This window comes from Brachionichthys hirsutus, unplaced genomic scaffold (genome assembly GCF_040956055.1).
Source record: "Brachionichthys hirsutus isolate HB-005 unplaced genomic scaffold, CSIRO-AGI_Bhir_v1 contig_196, whole genome shotgun sequence".
Lineage (NCBI taxonomy): Eukaryota > Metazoa > Chordata > Actinopteri > Lophiiformes > Brachionichthyidae > Brachionichthys > Brachionichthys hirsutus.
Window position 1 is genome coordinate 319,647 of NW_027180355.1, and position 17,785 is coordinate 337,431.

The following is a 17,785-nucleotide window of genomic DNA, read 5'->3' on the forward strand; positions in this document are numbered from 1 at the left end:
TCCATCAAGCTGACTAAAATGCCACCTAAAAGAAGATAACTGGCTGATTAGCATGAACCACATTATGTTCTTGAAATTTGCATCTACTAAATTTAAAAAGAACAAAGACCTTAAACCTATTTTTTCAATCATTCCATACTTGTGTTTTCGTGACACAATTAAAGGGTCAATATTATTGATTTTTTTGCATATTTATCTTGTAACATATAAAATCTCTTAAATAAAAGTAAACTAAAAATGATCCAGTTGAATTACAGTACATTTCCAGAGACCTCAAGTGAGTGCAACTTGAATCAGCTTGAATTGATCAAGTTCCTGTATCATCATCATCATCATCATCATCAGTACAAGTGGCCTGTAGCGGAGGACAAGGGTCAGAGCGTGACGACACATCTGTCTACAGGCTGCTTGGGCGTAATACATTGTATGAAATGGAAATGTTGTGTTTTCCTTTGGGGGAAAAGGATGAGAAGTGAAACATCTTCAACCAACCTGCAGGGAGTCCAGTTGATTCTTTGTCTTTGCTCTTTGTGATTTGGGGAAAAGCAAAGAGTTCCCACGGCAAATTGACTTTCACAGCGAGGAAAGGTGAAAATGAAACCGCTATGGCTGTATGGTGCTTCAGATTCCGATGCAGGCTTTTATAGGGATGTTTCTATTGACGATACAAAACTAATGCAACCAATTCTACATGAGGATATATTATAATATCAGCTAACTAGTAAGGCAAGAGGCACATGGCTGACCTCTGCTGTCCCTCGGACCAGAGTATTAACCACATGGAACAAATCGCTTTGCTGGTTTCCCTTTTTGCTGTTTTTGCCAGGACTATAAAAGATGAAGAGGGAAGAGTGGTATGCACATACTGGTCTTTCCCTCTAATTACTGTGTCTTTAGTCCTCGCTCCTTTTCTCTTATTATAGATGATATGAGGTCAAGATTATTGCTCTCTTCTTAATGAAAGACTACTTGGAAAGCCTGTTTAATTTAATGTTTCTCTGTGGATAGAGAAGGCTAACAGCGGATGATAATAATGGGAAATGGCGCCTCTTTCTTTGACCTTACAAACAGAACGTTCGAACGTAGTACCTTATTTTGTGAAACGTTAAGATGGGTTTGTGAATTCCAGTTGAATTTCTGGATGAAGAGAGACAAATGGTGAAGTGCTTTTCCCACTTCAGCACAGGGGCCTCAAAGCCTTGAGAGGAAAGCAACAGCGGAAGGAAACCTTACGAGGGATTCCCATTTCCTGCCTCTGTGCTTGAAAACAGGCGTGTGTTTGTGTGTGTGTGTGCTTTCATGGTTAAGGAATTTTAGCGGCTGTCCTAAATCCTGTCTGTGTTTAAAGGGGCCCATTGATCGGCTCTACATTGCAGAAATGGCAGAAGACACGCATGCATACAAGCTCTCTCGCCACCTTTATTTCCTTGGATCCTATTTCTTAGCATCCTTTGCTGGCCCCTTTCCCTCCAACCTACCAAGTGGAGTTATTTGTCCATATAGTTTAGAGCTGCAGAACCCTGTGCCATTCATCAACGTTAGAATTGTCAGCTGATGGCCTGACTTGTAAACGTACTGGAACTGCTCACGGTCTATGGGTGGAAGATGTTTTTCTGCATTAGTTACATCAACATCATTGTTTATCATCGGCATTATGGTTTTTGCAGTTTCACCCCCACTGGGAAGCAATAGAAAAGCTCTGACGCTAGCTCCGTGCCATTAACCACCTCAAAGGTTGCAATTAAACACATGGTGGGGGGGGGGGGGGGATGTTTGTTTTGGCTTAACACCCAGCCACTTTCTCATTGGGAATGGAGTTTGTGGCATTACTTGAGGCTGTGAAAAGGCAATCAAGGGTGGGGAAGTGGTCGGAGCGATACAAAAAAAAAAAAAAAACAGAAGTAAAATATAAAAGAGCGATGCAGCCAACTGCCTGTCAGCGATGTCCGCTTGAGATGATTAATGGCTGCAGGCTGTGATGGACAGAGCCAGAGAGTGAGGCTCCTGTTCAGTAAAATCGCCAGCTGAAAAGGGAGGAGGCAACTGGGTAAAGACAAGCAATTCATCTCTTTCTACTCCGGCTAGAAACCCCCACACATTATGGTTAGCAAAGGCTAGAACCATCCCACTGTGACATAATGGGAAGTGTAGATTCAGTTTAAGAGGGACCACATGGACTGCTATCGCTGCTTCAGGGTTACTTTAGTGAACAATCCCTCCATAGTAGATTTAGAAGAATTCATAGGATCCAGGGAAGGAAAGAGGAATATTAATGATCATAACAATGTCTCGATTAGCAGCAGCTTGACGGTTAATGCTCACTGCAGTGGATTTGCTCTGCTCCTGTCTTCACTGTGGCTGGCAGCGGTTCTCTCAGGTTTGGCGTAGCAGCTTGACCTACAAAGATTGTTAACCGCTAATCAAAATTGTTAAATTCAATATTGTTCACACTTGTTCTTCAAATGGACAGATAGACATTTTTGATTTACCCAACAAACATTTAAAATATGCTATGAAATAAATGAAAAAAAAAAAAAGAATTGCATGAAATGAAAGCAAAAATAGCTCATGTCTCTTCCATTTTATCCAGATTTGAAGAAAACCAATATGACATCCTCTCTGCAGGACTTTAGAGGAAGTTCCCTAACTGTAACCCTGAGACGGAGAGCTCTGTCCACACCAATTACGCAATGAATGGACTCTGGGGGGGATCCATGTATGCATTGTATTACTCCCCCGGTCAGCCTCACACCAGCCCTCGTAACAGGCGGGCCCTCTGTACAAACACAACGGTGCAATAGGAAAATTCTCCAGCTCTTTGATATGGCCACAGTTACCATTAGTTAACACAGCACACTTCTGGAAAGTGGCACCACCTGGTTGGTTAAACAACAAAAACACTGCGTATTGTGAGTGCATTTGTCCATCTTGGATGGTGTTGCGTTGTAAACCGCTCGTGTTTGATCAACCGGACTCTTTGCTGCACAACTGTTGCACAATTCATTTTACGCTTATCTGGAACTTTACAAACAACGTGTTTCCATCCTTTTCCTGACCCATTAAAGACGCAATTCTCTTAATGGACGTAGCTTTTGAAACCCAAGAGGCATCATTTAGATAGAAGGCAACAATAAAGTGTACTTAGGAAATGACATTTTGTCCTCTCTTGTCTTTCTTTCTGTCACTATCCCTTTCTTCCTACAATGGCCCCCACTCCATCCTCCCTCCCCCTCTGTTTATTGTGCTACAGTTACAACCACCGAAACTTGATAACACCATGGGGGATAGGGGTGGAGGGCAATGCTGTGGCCTGCTTGGTGAGGCCAGAGGGGAGGAGGGACTGGATTAAGGGGCCTCCTGTTTTACAGGGGATGATTAATGATCTCCAAATAAGTGGAGGCCAACCTTTTTCTGATAGGGCAGTGCTGATGGACAGCAGACAAGGGAGTGACCATCATGTGTCTGTATGTGTGAAAGGAGAGGATGAAGGATGACGAAGGCAGACATGGAAACCTCCGTAGAAGACGGGGTGCCAGGGTGACAGACGGGAGGTTAAGGGAGGCAGCGGTCAGCTTGTGTCGGAGCAAGGCCATGCTCTTTCATGTCCATTTAAAAGCTCTTTGTCAGTCAGCTGAGGCTAAACAAGCTCACCAACCAGACAGAAAGATAAGCAGGAAAACATAGTCAAAGACCAGCACTGGCTGTAATGGGCCTCTCAGGAAAGGGCGGAGATCCAAATGGTATACAGATCCCAACCACTGCTCTCTAATCATTACCCCAAGACAGATTCCAAAATAAGTTGCAAAACTATTCTTATTGGAGGCCTCCTACCATGTATATGTGATCAAAGATTTAGTGGTTGATGATATATTTTAGGGCTGACATTAGTTTTGCCTGTGGTACGCTCCTCCCGTTGGCTGGCAAATTACAGAGTACATCCTTCCTTAGGTTGCGCTCTTCTTTACCGTCAAAGCAGGAAATAGTAACACTCCTGATGCTTTTTTTTTTCTTGTTTGTGCCGGGAGCTGTTAAGATTAAAATCTTTAGACTTTTTTTTTTCTTTCTTACAAACCAAGACTTCTCTTTGTGTCTCTTCCTCTCTCTGTCTTTTCTCCCCAACCCCCAATCTGCACCAAGCCACTGTTATTTCCTCTTTTAGCCAGTTTGTTCCACTGCCCTGAATCGCCTCCGTGCTGTCGATCTTCTGTCGATCAGGGATTTGAGTCTCTAAGCTGCAGAGCTCGGGGAAAGTCACCAAGCTCACAAGTAAATGAGCAGGGAAGATGATGACTTCAGAGTAAAAATAACACTGGCTGCTTAATTCACCAGCGCTTCTTGTTTTGTCATTGGACAATTCAACTTTGAATAAAAAATACATTTAGCTTTCAAATACTGTTGCATTTATACAAGACAGGCATGATGGTGCTGTATTTTAAAGATGATTTTGGTAGTAATAATAATAATAAATATTTGTTGTTGTTAGGGTTAGTACCATTCATGTGAAATATTTCACTTATTTATTTATGTATTTATTTATTTATATGTTACAGCACGAAACTGTCCGTCCCAAACTCTGCTATCTCTGGATATCTACGTGTCTTGCTTCTCCATCTGTGTCCTGTCTGTGCTCTTAAAGTAATGTTTCCTGGCCTCCACACCCCTGTGATGGATGGCATGAAATGCATTACAGCCCCCACAGGAGCCCTACAGCGTGAGCTCACTTCCAGTGCAGCCCTGCAGCAGTGTTGCATGAGCCACAAAGTAATGGAGAACTTAGTGCAAAGGGGTGTAATGGGAAAAAAAGATGCTTGGTTTGTGGGAAGAAATGCAATGCCCATCTCCCATTGGCATGTTAGGTGATGTGGTTTGCCTTTGGGATCCAGTATTAAAATAAAATGATCAATAACTATGTTCTAACATTTGTTTTCAAAAGTGATTTTTCTTCTGCAACCATACATTAATACAGACTTGGCGTGTTGTAATTAGTATGTTATAATCCCTTTTCCACTGTTGTTGTAATTGTAAGGAAAATGTTTGCGACACAGGAATGAAATCACATTAGGATCTTTTGTAAATCGGACCACCCATCGCCAGAATCTGTCAAATGCAAATGTGCAACTCGCTGTCATGGATTTCCAAAAGCCAAAAGTAATTAGCATTGATGGGAGTGAAGATTTCCGAGATGAGTGCACAACCCCCCACAATCGCTGCCTGTTTCAACATATCCTCTCTCTGTTGAGAGCAGCTGATGTCTCCTGTATTGATCAGTGATGCTGGGTCCCAAATGGGGTTCGTCATCTGATGGCTTTATCTGGCAGTCTCGGGGTCCGTTGATTGAGGCAGTTAGCTGTGTTATCAAGCCTGCTAGAAGAGGGAGGAGGACTCTCAGGAGTGCACCTGCTGGTGAAGACATCACTGCCAAAGACTCGTCCTTTAAGTCGACGCCCAATTTGACCAGTGACCTGTTACAAGTGTTAACCACACACATATTGTATCTCAAAGCTTTGTGGAATTAAAATGTCTTAGGACGGTTGTGCTGGAGTTGAAGCTTCCATCGGGTCGCGGGTCGTGCTGGAGCCTATCCCAGCAGTCAACGGGCGAAAGGCGGGGTACGCGCTGGACAAGCCGCCATTTACAATTACTGTATGAAGTGTCTACAAAGCGTCTAACTCCCCCCTCCTCCTCGTCACACCGCTGTTAGCGCTATCGTCTGTCTTTAATCTTGAAGGTAAAACTCATAATGAAACCACTTTTTATATAATAATAATACTGTATATCATTTAATATATCATTGCGTGTGTGTCTATATAGCAATTTAAAACCTTTTTTTCCATTGTTATTAGCGTTGATTTGGATGTTTTTCGACGGCTGGAACAGATTCAATTGTTTTCAGTTATTTTATATGGGAAAAATGTATTTGACAAACGAGTGATTTGAGTTGTGAGCTCGGTCCAGGAACTAATTATACTCGCATGTCAGGGTGAAAATGTTACTTGATTGTGCAATTTCAATATCAACTTAAAAAAAATAATAATAATAATACTGTAGAAATCCTTTTGTTCCTCTTCAGTTAGTTTTTCCTGAGTTTCAAGATAATTCAGAGGAAAATGGCTCAACAGCTTTATCACATTATCACAGGAATCTACATTTGGCGCTGAAGCCCATCCCTCTATTGTTCAAGCAACATGCCTTTGTCGTGTTGCCAGTATAATATATACATTCATGACATTTCTACAAGACCGGAGATGGCTCACGTGATCGTCCAGTCGGATGTGAATCCAGAGCAGAAGTCAGCCACTGAGATTGTACCGTACTCTGTAGATTGTATATCTATTTCAGTGTTGCAATTTACATGACTGCATGAATGCATTTTGTCATTCTTGTTCCTGTTGTTCTAGAAGGAAAACAACTTCTACTGACCTTTTCCTAACTGAGTGTAACTCACAATACAGGCCTCTGTCATAAGTGTTTATGACCACTGCAAATATCAACAGAGATTTTACCTCCCTCTCTTCAAACAATTACACACTGTAATTCTCAAGTTGTCCTCTGCTATTCGTCCTTGTATCTTGTACCCGTGAGTTTAACGTTTGTTAAAACGTGTTTTAATTCCAGTCACAACTCTGTAAAGCCCTTTCAATTGTTAGGGGTGGAGGTGAGATAATGATGGATGCATTTTAACTGTCGCAGCAAAAATGCGTGACCAGTTATTCATGTGTTTGAGCTGATATTTCCACATATTTTGTTAATGTTCTATTTAGGCAAATGCTTCTAGACTTACCAGTACTAAGAAAGCATGTGTTAGTTTTCACATCAACAACCTGTGAAATTGTGCAAGTCAGGTGGAGAAAATGTTCTTCACACTAAATGCAAGTGTCATGGATGAGTGATGAAACGGGTTTTAGTGGTTACTGTAGTTTCAGTTATTAGAAAAAACATACTCCAAACATACTTTAATGAAATGAATCCTTTTAGGCAATGTGCAGGTGATAAAAGTCATTTTAAAGTCAGTTAACTCATCTGGGTCGAGGGTCATACTAATTTATTATATTCTTATCATAGCATGGGAGCTACTGATAAAATGTAATATAAATGTGGATTACATGATCATGTACTCAGTATTATCATATTACTTATTACCAGTGAGGGTGCCTGTTCTAAAAAGAGCTAGTGTTCTAAACAGGACCGAAACGTCCTATACCACATTCAGCAGCAAAGATAGTGGCTTATTTAATTTAGCTTTTTGTAAGAAGAAAACGCATCATTATCAAAAGCTGTGACACTGAAAGGTCAAACGATTCATATGGTGACAGTAGAGGATGCTGTGATAAGATGAGTAATATAAATACAAAGCTACAAATGCAAAGATATGTAATCGATATAGTCCTCGGTGCATGAGGACGGAGAGCTTTCACTTTTTATTTATCCTCTTTTTTTTTTGTCTTGTACTTTATGTGATTTGTAGGTCATCTGTTTCAGCAGAGCCATGAAGCTGCCCCTCTGCTGCACAGATCATTGTTCTCCTGTCTATTCTAAATGTATTAATACCGAGTGTGTGACAATAACCGAATTGCACCAAAGTCTAGGGCTTGCTTCAAGATATGCAAATTACAGACAGAGATTTCGTGCATTAAACTATTATATGATGAATACTAGGGATGTCCCGATCAGGTGTTTTTGCCTCTGAGTCGCTAGCTGACACATCCATACCTAATTACATGATTAGGTAAATTATATCACACCGTATTAATTTGACCAGCAACTCTGAAGAATCCTGTAGCTTAAAAGATGTCATCCATCCATCCATCTACATTCCTCCATATCGCAGTCAGCTCCATGTCAGTCGGTGTTGATCGGGGTCTAGTCAGTTGATCTGCCAGGTCTCAGGGCATTGAGGAGACTTGGGTTACAGTTGGAGAGGCCATCTCACTTTTCTCACCATCCAACCTTTTCAATCACCCTCCCCCTCTTTTTCACCAGGTGACCCATCTTCATGACCCATAATGAAGGAGTCATGTTTCTGTCTCTTTCTTTCCCACTCTTTTCGTTCATCTCACTAATTCAGTTCAAAGATGCTTTGCTGGTGAGAGGATTTGTGAAGGGCCATGAGATGTAAAATTACATGAGGCTTGTCAACACAAAAATGTATCTCTAAATTACATTTGCCAAACTTCTAACCATGTAATTCTCGTTTTAATAATGTCTAATAGAGTCTGCCGGTCAGCTCGCGTGTTAAAATGGCACCCAGCTTCTGGCTGTTGTTTGGAGCCTCACCCAGTCGTGATGTTTTTCACCAGTGACTGACACAGTTGAGAGTACACAGAAGACCACCTCCCAATATACTGACTGCATGTCCACTGTAATATTGCTTTGTTACAAGGAAGCAACTCGCACTGTTTCCTCAGTAAATATAGCTCAAGTAACTTATTCATCATTTGATATTTGCCTTCTATCCCGATGGTATCGCTGCCCTTCTATCGGGATGGAAGGATAATGTGGAGGAAGAAACAAAAGAGAGAGATCTTGTTCTGAATGATCTTCTTCGGATTTATTTTTTCCATTTTCCATATGTCATTTGTCGCACTGCTCAAAGATTGAGCTCATCTGATGACGTCTTTTCACTTCCTTGCCTTGCTTATCTCTTTCTCTGACTGTCTCTGGCTGTCTTCCTCAGTCAGTCCAAATCAAATGCACTTTACTGACATGACAGGAATCAAACCTATGCAGCAAATGCTACATACTGTTGACCTGCATGCTATACTACAGGATTTATTAGACGACTGCCCCCCACCCCCCTCCGCTTTACTATCTCTCGGTGTCTCTACCAGCTGTGTCTTTAGCTTCATGCTTAGAATAGCTATGTATCTATAGTGTAACGTTACATTTAACTTTCCTTATGTGGAGGGTGCATATCTTAGCACTTGATATAAATTGGTCTGTTGTGCAAGTGGTGTCTCTGCCTGTACTAAAGATAGCAAATTCCATGCAGCCAAGGCTTTTTTACCATTTATGTCCTTGGCCATGCATCAAAAATAAAACAAACATGCCCCAGTGTAGAGAAGGGTCCTGACAATATGCTGTCTGGACATACGGATATATAAACTAAGCAGACAGGGGCTGTCCAATATAAAGTAAACACCCAGTATGTGGAGTCCAGACACAAGTTTGTCTCTCTTGTCAGTGTTTTGTTTTCCATGCTGATGAAGATTTGACCTTACTGCCTAGAATACAACGGAGATTTTAAGTTGCATCTTCCAATTTATTGATGCAAATTATGAATTCAAACATGAATACGGTAGCCGCAGGTTGGATATAAACAAATCATTCAGGTATATTATTACTGGAAAAATCAATATCCTAAAATGTTTAATATTACACGGGCACAGGAAATGGTTGAGCGTGCTAATTTGCACACAGCTCCCACACTAGATCAAGTTAAATGTGAATTGTTGTACCATTAAGTTCAATGGGTAGACGTAAAGGGTGCAGCGAGTTAGAAGCTGCTCTGCGTCAGTCTAATAGTGCGTAGACGTGATCAGTGGTAGGACGGTGTGGGTGGTGCTCTGAAGGGATTCAGACAGAGTCCAGGGGCTGTTTGTGTTGGCTGACACCTTCCTTACAACAGTAATCCAGTCTTTCTCCAGCTGGCTAGCTACTGCACCTCCCCCTCCTTTTTTCTTTACTTCTATCCATCCTTCCGTCCCTCCCTTCTAAAGGCAGCAAAAAAAAAAAACTAAGGTGCTTCTTTTTTCCTTCTCTCACATTGTCAGGATTTGTGTTTTCTCATTTTTTGTGTTTTGTATTTTTTATTTTTTGCACCCACATTTTTGTCTCTAATCTCTGTTTAGAAAAGTAGAATAATCCAGTAAAAAAATAATCTTTACCTTTTCTTTAAAAGAGGAATCAAAACAACCAAAAACCATGAGCTGAGAATCTTTTTCTCCTTTCTTGTGTCCCCATCTTAGTGTATAAACCTCACAACAGCAAATGCTATGTCAGTAATACATACATTTTCTGTAGGTTATCCACTGGAAGTCTGTCGCGCTGTCAATTATTAAAGGAATTCCCATCATGTGAAGTCAGGAATATGCAATTTACTACTTCTGGCATCAGAGGCGCCTGATTGTTTTATTATAGGGGGCCTTTAATGTGGACAGCTGTTTCCTACTAAAAATAGGTCAGAGGTCAGATAAAATGACCTTGTTCCCTCTTTTGTGTTCACATTTGGATCGAATGCTGGATGTGAGGTGGGAAATGCTCATGATTTGAGTTTGAGTCAGTCTTTTTGGTTCTGCTCTGGGCTGGGACAGTATTAGTGATTATTGGAATTGTATATGATGTGATGTCTACCTTCTGAAGAGACGACGACTTCATTGTAAATTTGACTGTATAATTGAGTTTGCATTAACTTGTTAAAACCATTAATAAAAAGGAGGTGTTGCTTATATAATTTAATATCTAGCCCTCCCCAAATGCGTTATCCCTGAAAGGCCTATATGTGTCAAAAAAAAAAGTTCCCTCTGTCAACTGTCTGTTTGTATCCCTTATCATTTGTAGCTTAGCTGCACGGCTCTTGCGTTCACTCTGGAAGATGGAGGAAGGATTTAGGGAGTGGTTCAGGGGCCCTCGGCCATGGCACTTCCCACCAGAGCGACCTCTGACCTCTAGTGCCATTAATCACTAGGCTCCTGATGGCTCTGTCCCTTGAGGAAAATCAGTCCGGGGGCAAAGGATGATGGGAGGTGAAGCCTGCAGCCAATTACCGATTGGAAGAGAACAGTAGAATGGACAAATCAGATGTTTACAGGGAGACGGAATATCCAATAGCTGCTTGCGCATGGGGCGGAAGCCATGGTGTGTAGGGTGTCGTTGCAGATCATCATGTCTGTAATGAGTTTAAAAAAGAAAAGAAAAATTGTAGCAACAGACTAGCATGACACATTAAGGGGATTGAGTGGGCTGTGATCAAACTAGCGGTACGTGTTTTGGGAGGGTCTAATTAATCCTGTAAGGACTAAATGTCTCCCGGGTTGGAAACAACCAATGTCGGACACCAAAGGCTGGCGGGACCATGGTTCTCTCAAATTGGGGAACTTTGGCCAGTGGCTAGTGTTGGAAATGCATTTCTGGATAATTATGCTATTTTGAATGCTTGTTTTTTTTATTCTGGGATGGGTCATGTTGACATGCGGAACCCGGCTGATAGCAAGTGTTGACCAATAAATAATGTTTTAGGTTTCCTCTGGGAAAGATGTGCTGATAGACAGTTTACTGTCATGAACAGCTGACATGCACTGCTGTCCAGTCCAAATACTGTCCCGTCTGTTTTTGGGTGGCTTGCTGTGAAGAACCTTCCTTGTCCAAATTCAAATATTCAGTCAGATCTGACAGAAGACACTGAGGGTAAACACGCGTGCATCAAATTAAAGCCTAACTTAATGCTGGCCTGTTGCCATGGAGCCAATGCTGTGGTGTCTCATTTGTTGTGCTCCCATTGTTCACGTCCGGGGCCAGTATGAAAACATGGCTTCCTGCTGACCTGCAGTTTAATTCACACATCGATAACCCCTGGCTGACCTCTGACCCCTCTAGTTGTACTATTTGTTTGATGCCGGATTGATGTCCAACCAATAAGCATTGCCCGGGCTTTCATCTAGTGTGTGTTCTAGAAGCGTTGCTACTGACCCAAGCAAACCCAAGCTCTGTCAAAACACAACAGTATGGAAACCTTTATTTCTGCACCGTCAACATTATGAATCACTATGAATTGCTTTCACTCAGCAGGCCACAGCTGTAGTTCCCTGGTGGGACCACTACACTGCTCACTACATCGTCTTCTAGGCCCTTTGCACATGGCGCTAAGACATGTTGCTAACTTAAGAACACGAATTAGGGCTAATCTTCATGGCCTGATCACGCTGCTATTATACAAAGTCATTAATGAGTGCCGAGGGGTTGAAGGATTGCCTGGCATTAGCTGTGGGGGTAAATCTGCATGACTCCCCTGCACTGGGTCCGACGGCACTAACAGCAGAGTTGTGTGGATTTACTTAGGACGATCCTCTAAATAAGCTTCATTATACTGCCTATCGAGGATTCCACCCACCCACTCATTTTTGCCTGTGGATTAGGAGGTCGTCACAATCTCTAGTCCCCTCCTCCCGCTCATGCTTAGTCTGTTGTACGTTGCACTTTTTGATCCCATTGCAAACTGAAAGCTTTCCCCTCCTCCTTCCTCACGGTCACCCCGCGTCGTCTGCCCCACACGCTGCCTGGAAGCTGCACTGCGGACAAATTGTCGACAAGATTAAAGCATCTGTATTAAAAGTCTAGAGCCGCTTTGCTTTGTGTTGTTTGTGAATCCACTTTTGCAGGTTAAGCCAGATTGCCTCAACTGGGCTAATATGTTTTGCTGCCAAGTTTAACAGTCGTGCCGGCAACAAACTCGTCACTCTTGTCTAAGCATCTTGAAATACATAGATCAGTATCTGGATGTCACAAAGCGGTCCTGGCCCTCTAATTGATGATTTAATTAATGCATAGAACTAAATTTAGATAAATTAGCTTGACATGTATTTCCTTTGTTAGGAGTCATTGTGTGTTCGTGGGGGCTACTCACAAAAGAAATAGGCAGCGTTATAGATTTCCTGTGCTAAGAATATTTGCACATATGATACACAATAGCCTTGTGACATACAGCAGCGCATTCATTGTGTGAAAAAAGGTGCATTATTGGAATGTATTTCATTGTGTGTCGCAAAGTTAATCTGATTTAGGTGTTTGACTTAGACCAGACATGGGCAAACCCAGGCCCGGGGGCCATATGCGGCCCGTTGGTCTTTTTAATCCGGCCCGCCGAACTTGTCCAAATTATATCATTAAATATAATTGTATTCTAATTAAACCTCATTCATTTGACCTTTTCCCTGTAATACTACCTGTAAAAGGCCAAATCCTTTAATGCAATAGCTTTCATGTGTCATTTTTATTAGCTCACACAAATACTCCATCCATCTGTGCTTGGTCCGGCCCCTCTGTCAAATTTTAGAACCTATTGTGGCCCGCGAGTCAAAAAGTTTGCCCACCCCTGACTTAGACTGTATTGATTTATTTTATGCCTTTCTTCTTCTTCTTCTTCTTCATCATAGGAACCCCAGTCAATCGTATCCCCATCATGGCAAAGCAAGTCCTGGATCTGTACATGTTGTACAAGCTGGTTACAGAGAAGGGCGGCCTGGTGGAGGTAATCAACAAGAAGATCTGGAGAGAAATCACAAAAGGACTCAACCTGCCTACCTCTATCACCAGCGCAGCGTTCACCCTGCGCACACAGTGAGTATTTGTATATGTGACACAATTCATTTTGTTGGGTTTATTAGCTGTAAATGTACACACAGTGAGTATTTTTATATGTGACACAATTCATTTTGTTGGGTTTATTAGCTATAAATGTACACACAGTGAGTATTTGTATATGTGACACAATTGATTTTGTTGGGTTTATTAGCTATAAATGTACACACAGTGAGTATTTGTATATGTGACACAATTGATTTTGTTGGGTTTATTAGCTATAAATGTACACACAGTGAGTATTTGTATATGTGACACAATTCATTTTGTTGGGTTTATTAGCTATAAATGTACTTTTTACAACCACAAACTCCAGTCTTTTAATTGTGAGGCTTATGTAGACTCTTATTTAGTTTACTGAAACTGAATGAAATGTACTAAATCTCTGTTTGAAACAAGTACTACGCGTGTGTGTGTGTGTCGATGTCAATATTATCCCTTGCCTACGTGTTTATACACATGGAAGTTTGTTTCCACTACAAGGCCAGCCTCGCTCTTCACATTCAGTCTCTCCATCCATTACATCACACAGAGAACTCATTGACTCTTATGGATTTATTGAGGTGATACGGGTCAGAGTTCACAATGAGTAAGGTGGGGTTTGACGGAGAGCTAATACTAAATCTCTGCTGCTTCTTGATGGAAATCTTTCAGTAGATTTGACACCTTCCCATTCTGTCCAGTAGCAGGGTGCCATAATGAACCTTTATGTATTTTTAATGCTGCGTAGCATTGCTCTGCTCGCTCTATCTAATGGACGCTGCTCCCAGCTTCTTATTGATCCTTGGCTGCCCTGTTCATCAATATCCCGTCAGCATGCACAATAGTGTATGTTCTAAGATGGAAAACACACTGGAGCTGTGACTATGCATACTTGTTGACTCCCTGTGATGTCATCCATGTATACTTGAAAGGAATGATTGTCTGTTTGGTGTTTTCTGTGTGATCGTGTGGCAGAAATGGGCTTTTACACGCATGAATGTGCAGGAAGAAATTCACCGCAGTGAACAGATCAATGAAAAGTAGACAGATATAGATAGATAGATAGATGTTAATGTGTTTTGATTGAAACTGACATCCAGTGGTAGAAACTAGTTGTGCTTTGCAGTGATTAGAACTGCTAATACTTGTCTGATGCATTGTTTTGTGTATGTGTGTCTCTCCAAGGTACATGAAATACCTGTACCCGTTTGAGTGCGAGAGGAAAGGCCTCAGCTCCCCAGGTGAACTTCAGGCTGCCATCGACAGTAACAGGCGCGAGGGTCGTCGTCCAAGCTACAGCAGCAGCCTCTTCCGCTTCTCTCCATCTCCCAGCACAGCTCCCCACATCCTCTCACCTCCCAAGATGCACCTTTCTGCACTTGGGGCGGGGACCTCAGCAGCCCTCAACGGCCTGCATGCCTCACCTGGACCATCTCTGAAGAAACGTAAGAACCACACAGATGAAGTCAGCCGTCGACAATGACGTAGAAAAAAAAAATGATTAAATGTGTGTCTCATGAAACTGTAAATATGTTTTTACCTGAAGCAACAGTAGCCTCATTACTCCGACAGTTCTTATGGCCATTTGTGTTGGATGTTTTCTAAAAAATAATCACAAAGGCAGCTTAACGATTAATCTCAATTCCACAAATAGAAATGTTAAAAAAGTAAGTTAACAGCATATGTGGGTTACCTTTTAATTCAGCCTGCCTTCAGTATACCATAGCAGAGTGTAACTATAGAGGGCGGTCCTGGAACAAATGACCACACATGTTCATAAATTGTTCTCTGACTTTATGGTTGTTACAATAAACTTCGTAAATATTTACTACAGCAAATGTAGCCTCTATACTGATTGTGCTTGTGTATTCCAATTACAGATGTGCAGAGGCTTGAAGTAGTGATAATATTTGTGGGGAACTATTGCCCCCTGTAGGCGTGTAGATAAACTACATCATATAATAATGGCAGAGGTGGCCGTATAGCTGTACTTGAGAGAGTGTGCTTGCTTGTGTGCATGCAGGAATGTTGGCGGGAGACGTTGCTTTTGCGTTTGTGTGTTTTGTCACGTTCCTTGCCTTCACTTTCTCCAGTCGTCAGTGTGTCAGTGGGTGTTTAGTGTTTTTTTATGGCTCTGTGAGTTTGTGCATGCTTGTGTGTTCATCCAGATGTTTAAGAGTCACGTGTAAACCAAGTTTGCCATAAGCTGCTCTGAATCCTCAGCTTTACTGCCGATGAATAACACGGTTTCCGTGGCGGGGTGACACTTAATAATCTTTGAAGCCTTCATTCGACCTCAGTCGGATCATGTTGATAACGTGACTCCGCCTCAGAGGTGGATGGTATCTGTAGTTTGACGAGTGCAATGCACTGTGTTGTACCTGACACTCACTTTGTGTAGTCGTCTAAGCCGACCGGCGTTTGGCGAGTTACTATTGAAGTGTGACTGCTTTGCATGCCCATAAGCTGCGTTGATTTGTTTTTATTTAAATCAGTGTTAGCTGAAGTGGTTTCAGCAAACCAGCCAGGGTTTTTGAAGTGTGGGGGGAGAGAGTCAGCTTGATAAAGAGTGCTTTTATTTGTATATAATTAATTTAAAGGTGAGAAGGCTTGAAGGATAATACATGTCTGTGTTCGATTCCCCGAACCCAGAAGTGTTGATTTTGTTTTTGTTTTTGTTTCGTTGGAAGTACTGTAGGTGAGAGAAAATTACCTGTTGGTGTCAAAATTGAAAACAAATGCATTTCTGTTTGTTTGAATTTAAGAAGTTCATTTGGGATCGATTGTTTACGTGGTTCATTACAACTAATTAATCCACATTTGTCGTTCAGGGAATTAAAGCTGCTTGTTTTGCTTTTGAGTCTCACGGCCCAAAACCTGATACAAAGGCAATTCAAGATTCACATTTTGCTGAGTCCTACATTTTATTTTCAGTCCATGTAGATGGACTAATGGGTCACCCCCTCGCTATTCTAGATGACCTGACCCCCTCAATCATGGCTGCAAGACCCTCCATGGCACTGGCCCTAGGGCAGCAGCAGGTGGCTGGTTTGGCCAGAGCTGCCACCCTGGAGCAGCTGAGAGAGAAGCTGGAGACTGCTGGAGGAGATGGGCCAGAGAGGAAGATGGCTCGCTTGGCAGAAGAGCATCAGCGTCTGATGCAGCAGGCTTTCCAGCACAACCTGCTGACCATGGCTTCTCAAATGCCCATGAACCTGCGTCTGGGAGCCCCCAGCATCACCGCCAGAGGTCAGTGCAGATGCAAATGCAGCATGTCTCCTTTCAGTCAAAGGCACTATATATTAGGCAGGTTGTACTTGATTGGATTTATTGAATTATTGGAATGTATTTCACCTCCTGAATGAAGTGTTATTTCTGTTCCTTCAGATGAGAAGCAGCAGGACATGTCTCTCAGCATCTCAACCAATGGAAATGCCAGCATCACTGTCTCCGTGGAGGTCAATGGCACAATTTACTCAGGTCTGTAAGAAGTTCTTTTCTTTATTTCTTTTCTGTTACCTTGCTAATTATGATAATTTAATAAATTCCTCAATTTCTAATCCCAATTTTAAAAGTCCAGAAGTAGAATTTTTGGCCTTTAGTCTTACTGCCTTGATTCTATTGGTCAGGTTCTTTAGGTCATTTTCAGATTCTAAAAATATTGGCTTTACTTCTGCAATGATAAAGACGTCGCTTCCTGTCTGACAGGAACCCTGTTTGCTCAGAAGTCTGGAGGGGCCCCGGGGCCTGCTATGTCAGCTGCTGCTGCCTCAGGCTCCCCTGCCGGAACCAGCACTAGCTTTGGCTTCTCTGCACCCATGGCTCAGACGCTCAGCCCTTTATCCTCCTCCTCCTCTAAGGGCCCCGGCTCGGCTGAGCCGACCCCCAGCGGGTCACCCTAATTCAGGCTGCCCTTCGTACCTCTTCATCACACCTCTCTTCCCCTCGGGTTGCCCAGCAGGAATATACAGTACAATGAGAAACCGATAACAATAACAAACTGTTGCACAACAATTACCTCGTCAACCCTGTCAACCTCTTGGCTGTCCAATCATGAATGCAGAGCCCAAGATTATTCTGTGACAACACGTGCCCAAATGCGCAGCTATGCATTTTACACAATTACTCGCAATCATCACACACACACACACGCACACACACACTCACACACACACATATTCTCTTATTAATCATAATGTACATGCTAAACACAATCAGCTCAGCCAAAATCCACTGACAGGTGTAGTCACAACTGAACTTGAAAAGTTTTATCTTAGATCATTTTGTTTGTTTGTTTGTTTGTTGCCATTTTGATGTCTTTGATTTTGTGTTTTAGAATGATTTTATTTTAGTTTTTCTCTTTTTTACATACCTCAAATCAAGTAACCTGCAGTGGTGTCTTTACCTCAGGAGCTGTAGTATATTTAACCTGAATCAACTTTATTTTTGT

The 17,785-nt window shown here is 42.1% G+C and overlaps 1 protein-coding gene across 1 annotated transcript in view; it reads left to right on the forward strand.

Moving 5' to 3' along the window:
• The window catches only part of LOC137913975 (AT-rich interactive domain-containing protein 3B-like), a 38,935-nt gene extending 21,698 nt beyond the window's left edge, over positions 1–17,237 (forward strand). The window contains exons 5-9 of the mRNA XM_068757594.1: positions 13,149–13,332; positions 14,521–14,780; positions 16,270–16,584; positions 16,723–16,815; positions 17,044–17,237. Of these exons, the coding sequence (XP_068613695.1) occupies positions 13,149–13,332; positions 14,521–14,780; positions 16,270–16,584; positions 16,723–16,815; positions 17,044–17,237 (1,046 nt within the window). The remainder of the gene's footprint in view (positions 1–13,148; positions 13,333–14,520; positions 14,781–16,269; positions 16,585–16,722; positions 16,816–17,043) is intronic.
• The last annotated feature ends 548 nt before the right edge of the window (positions 17,238–17,785 follow it).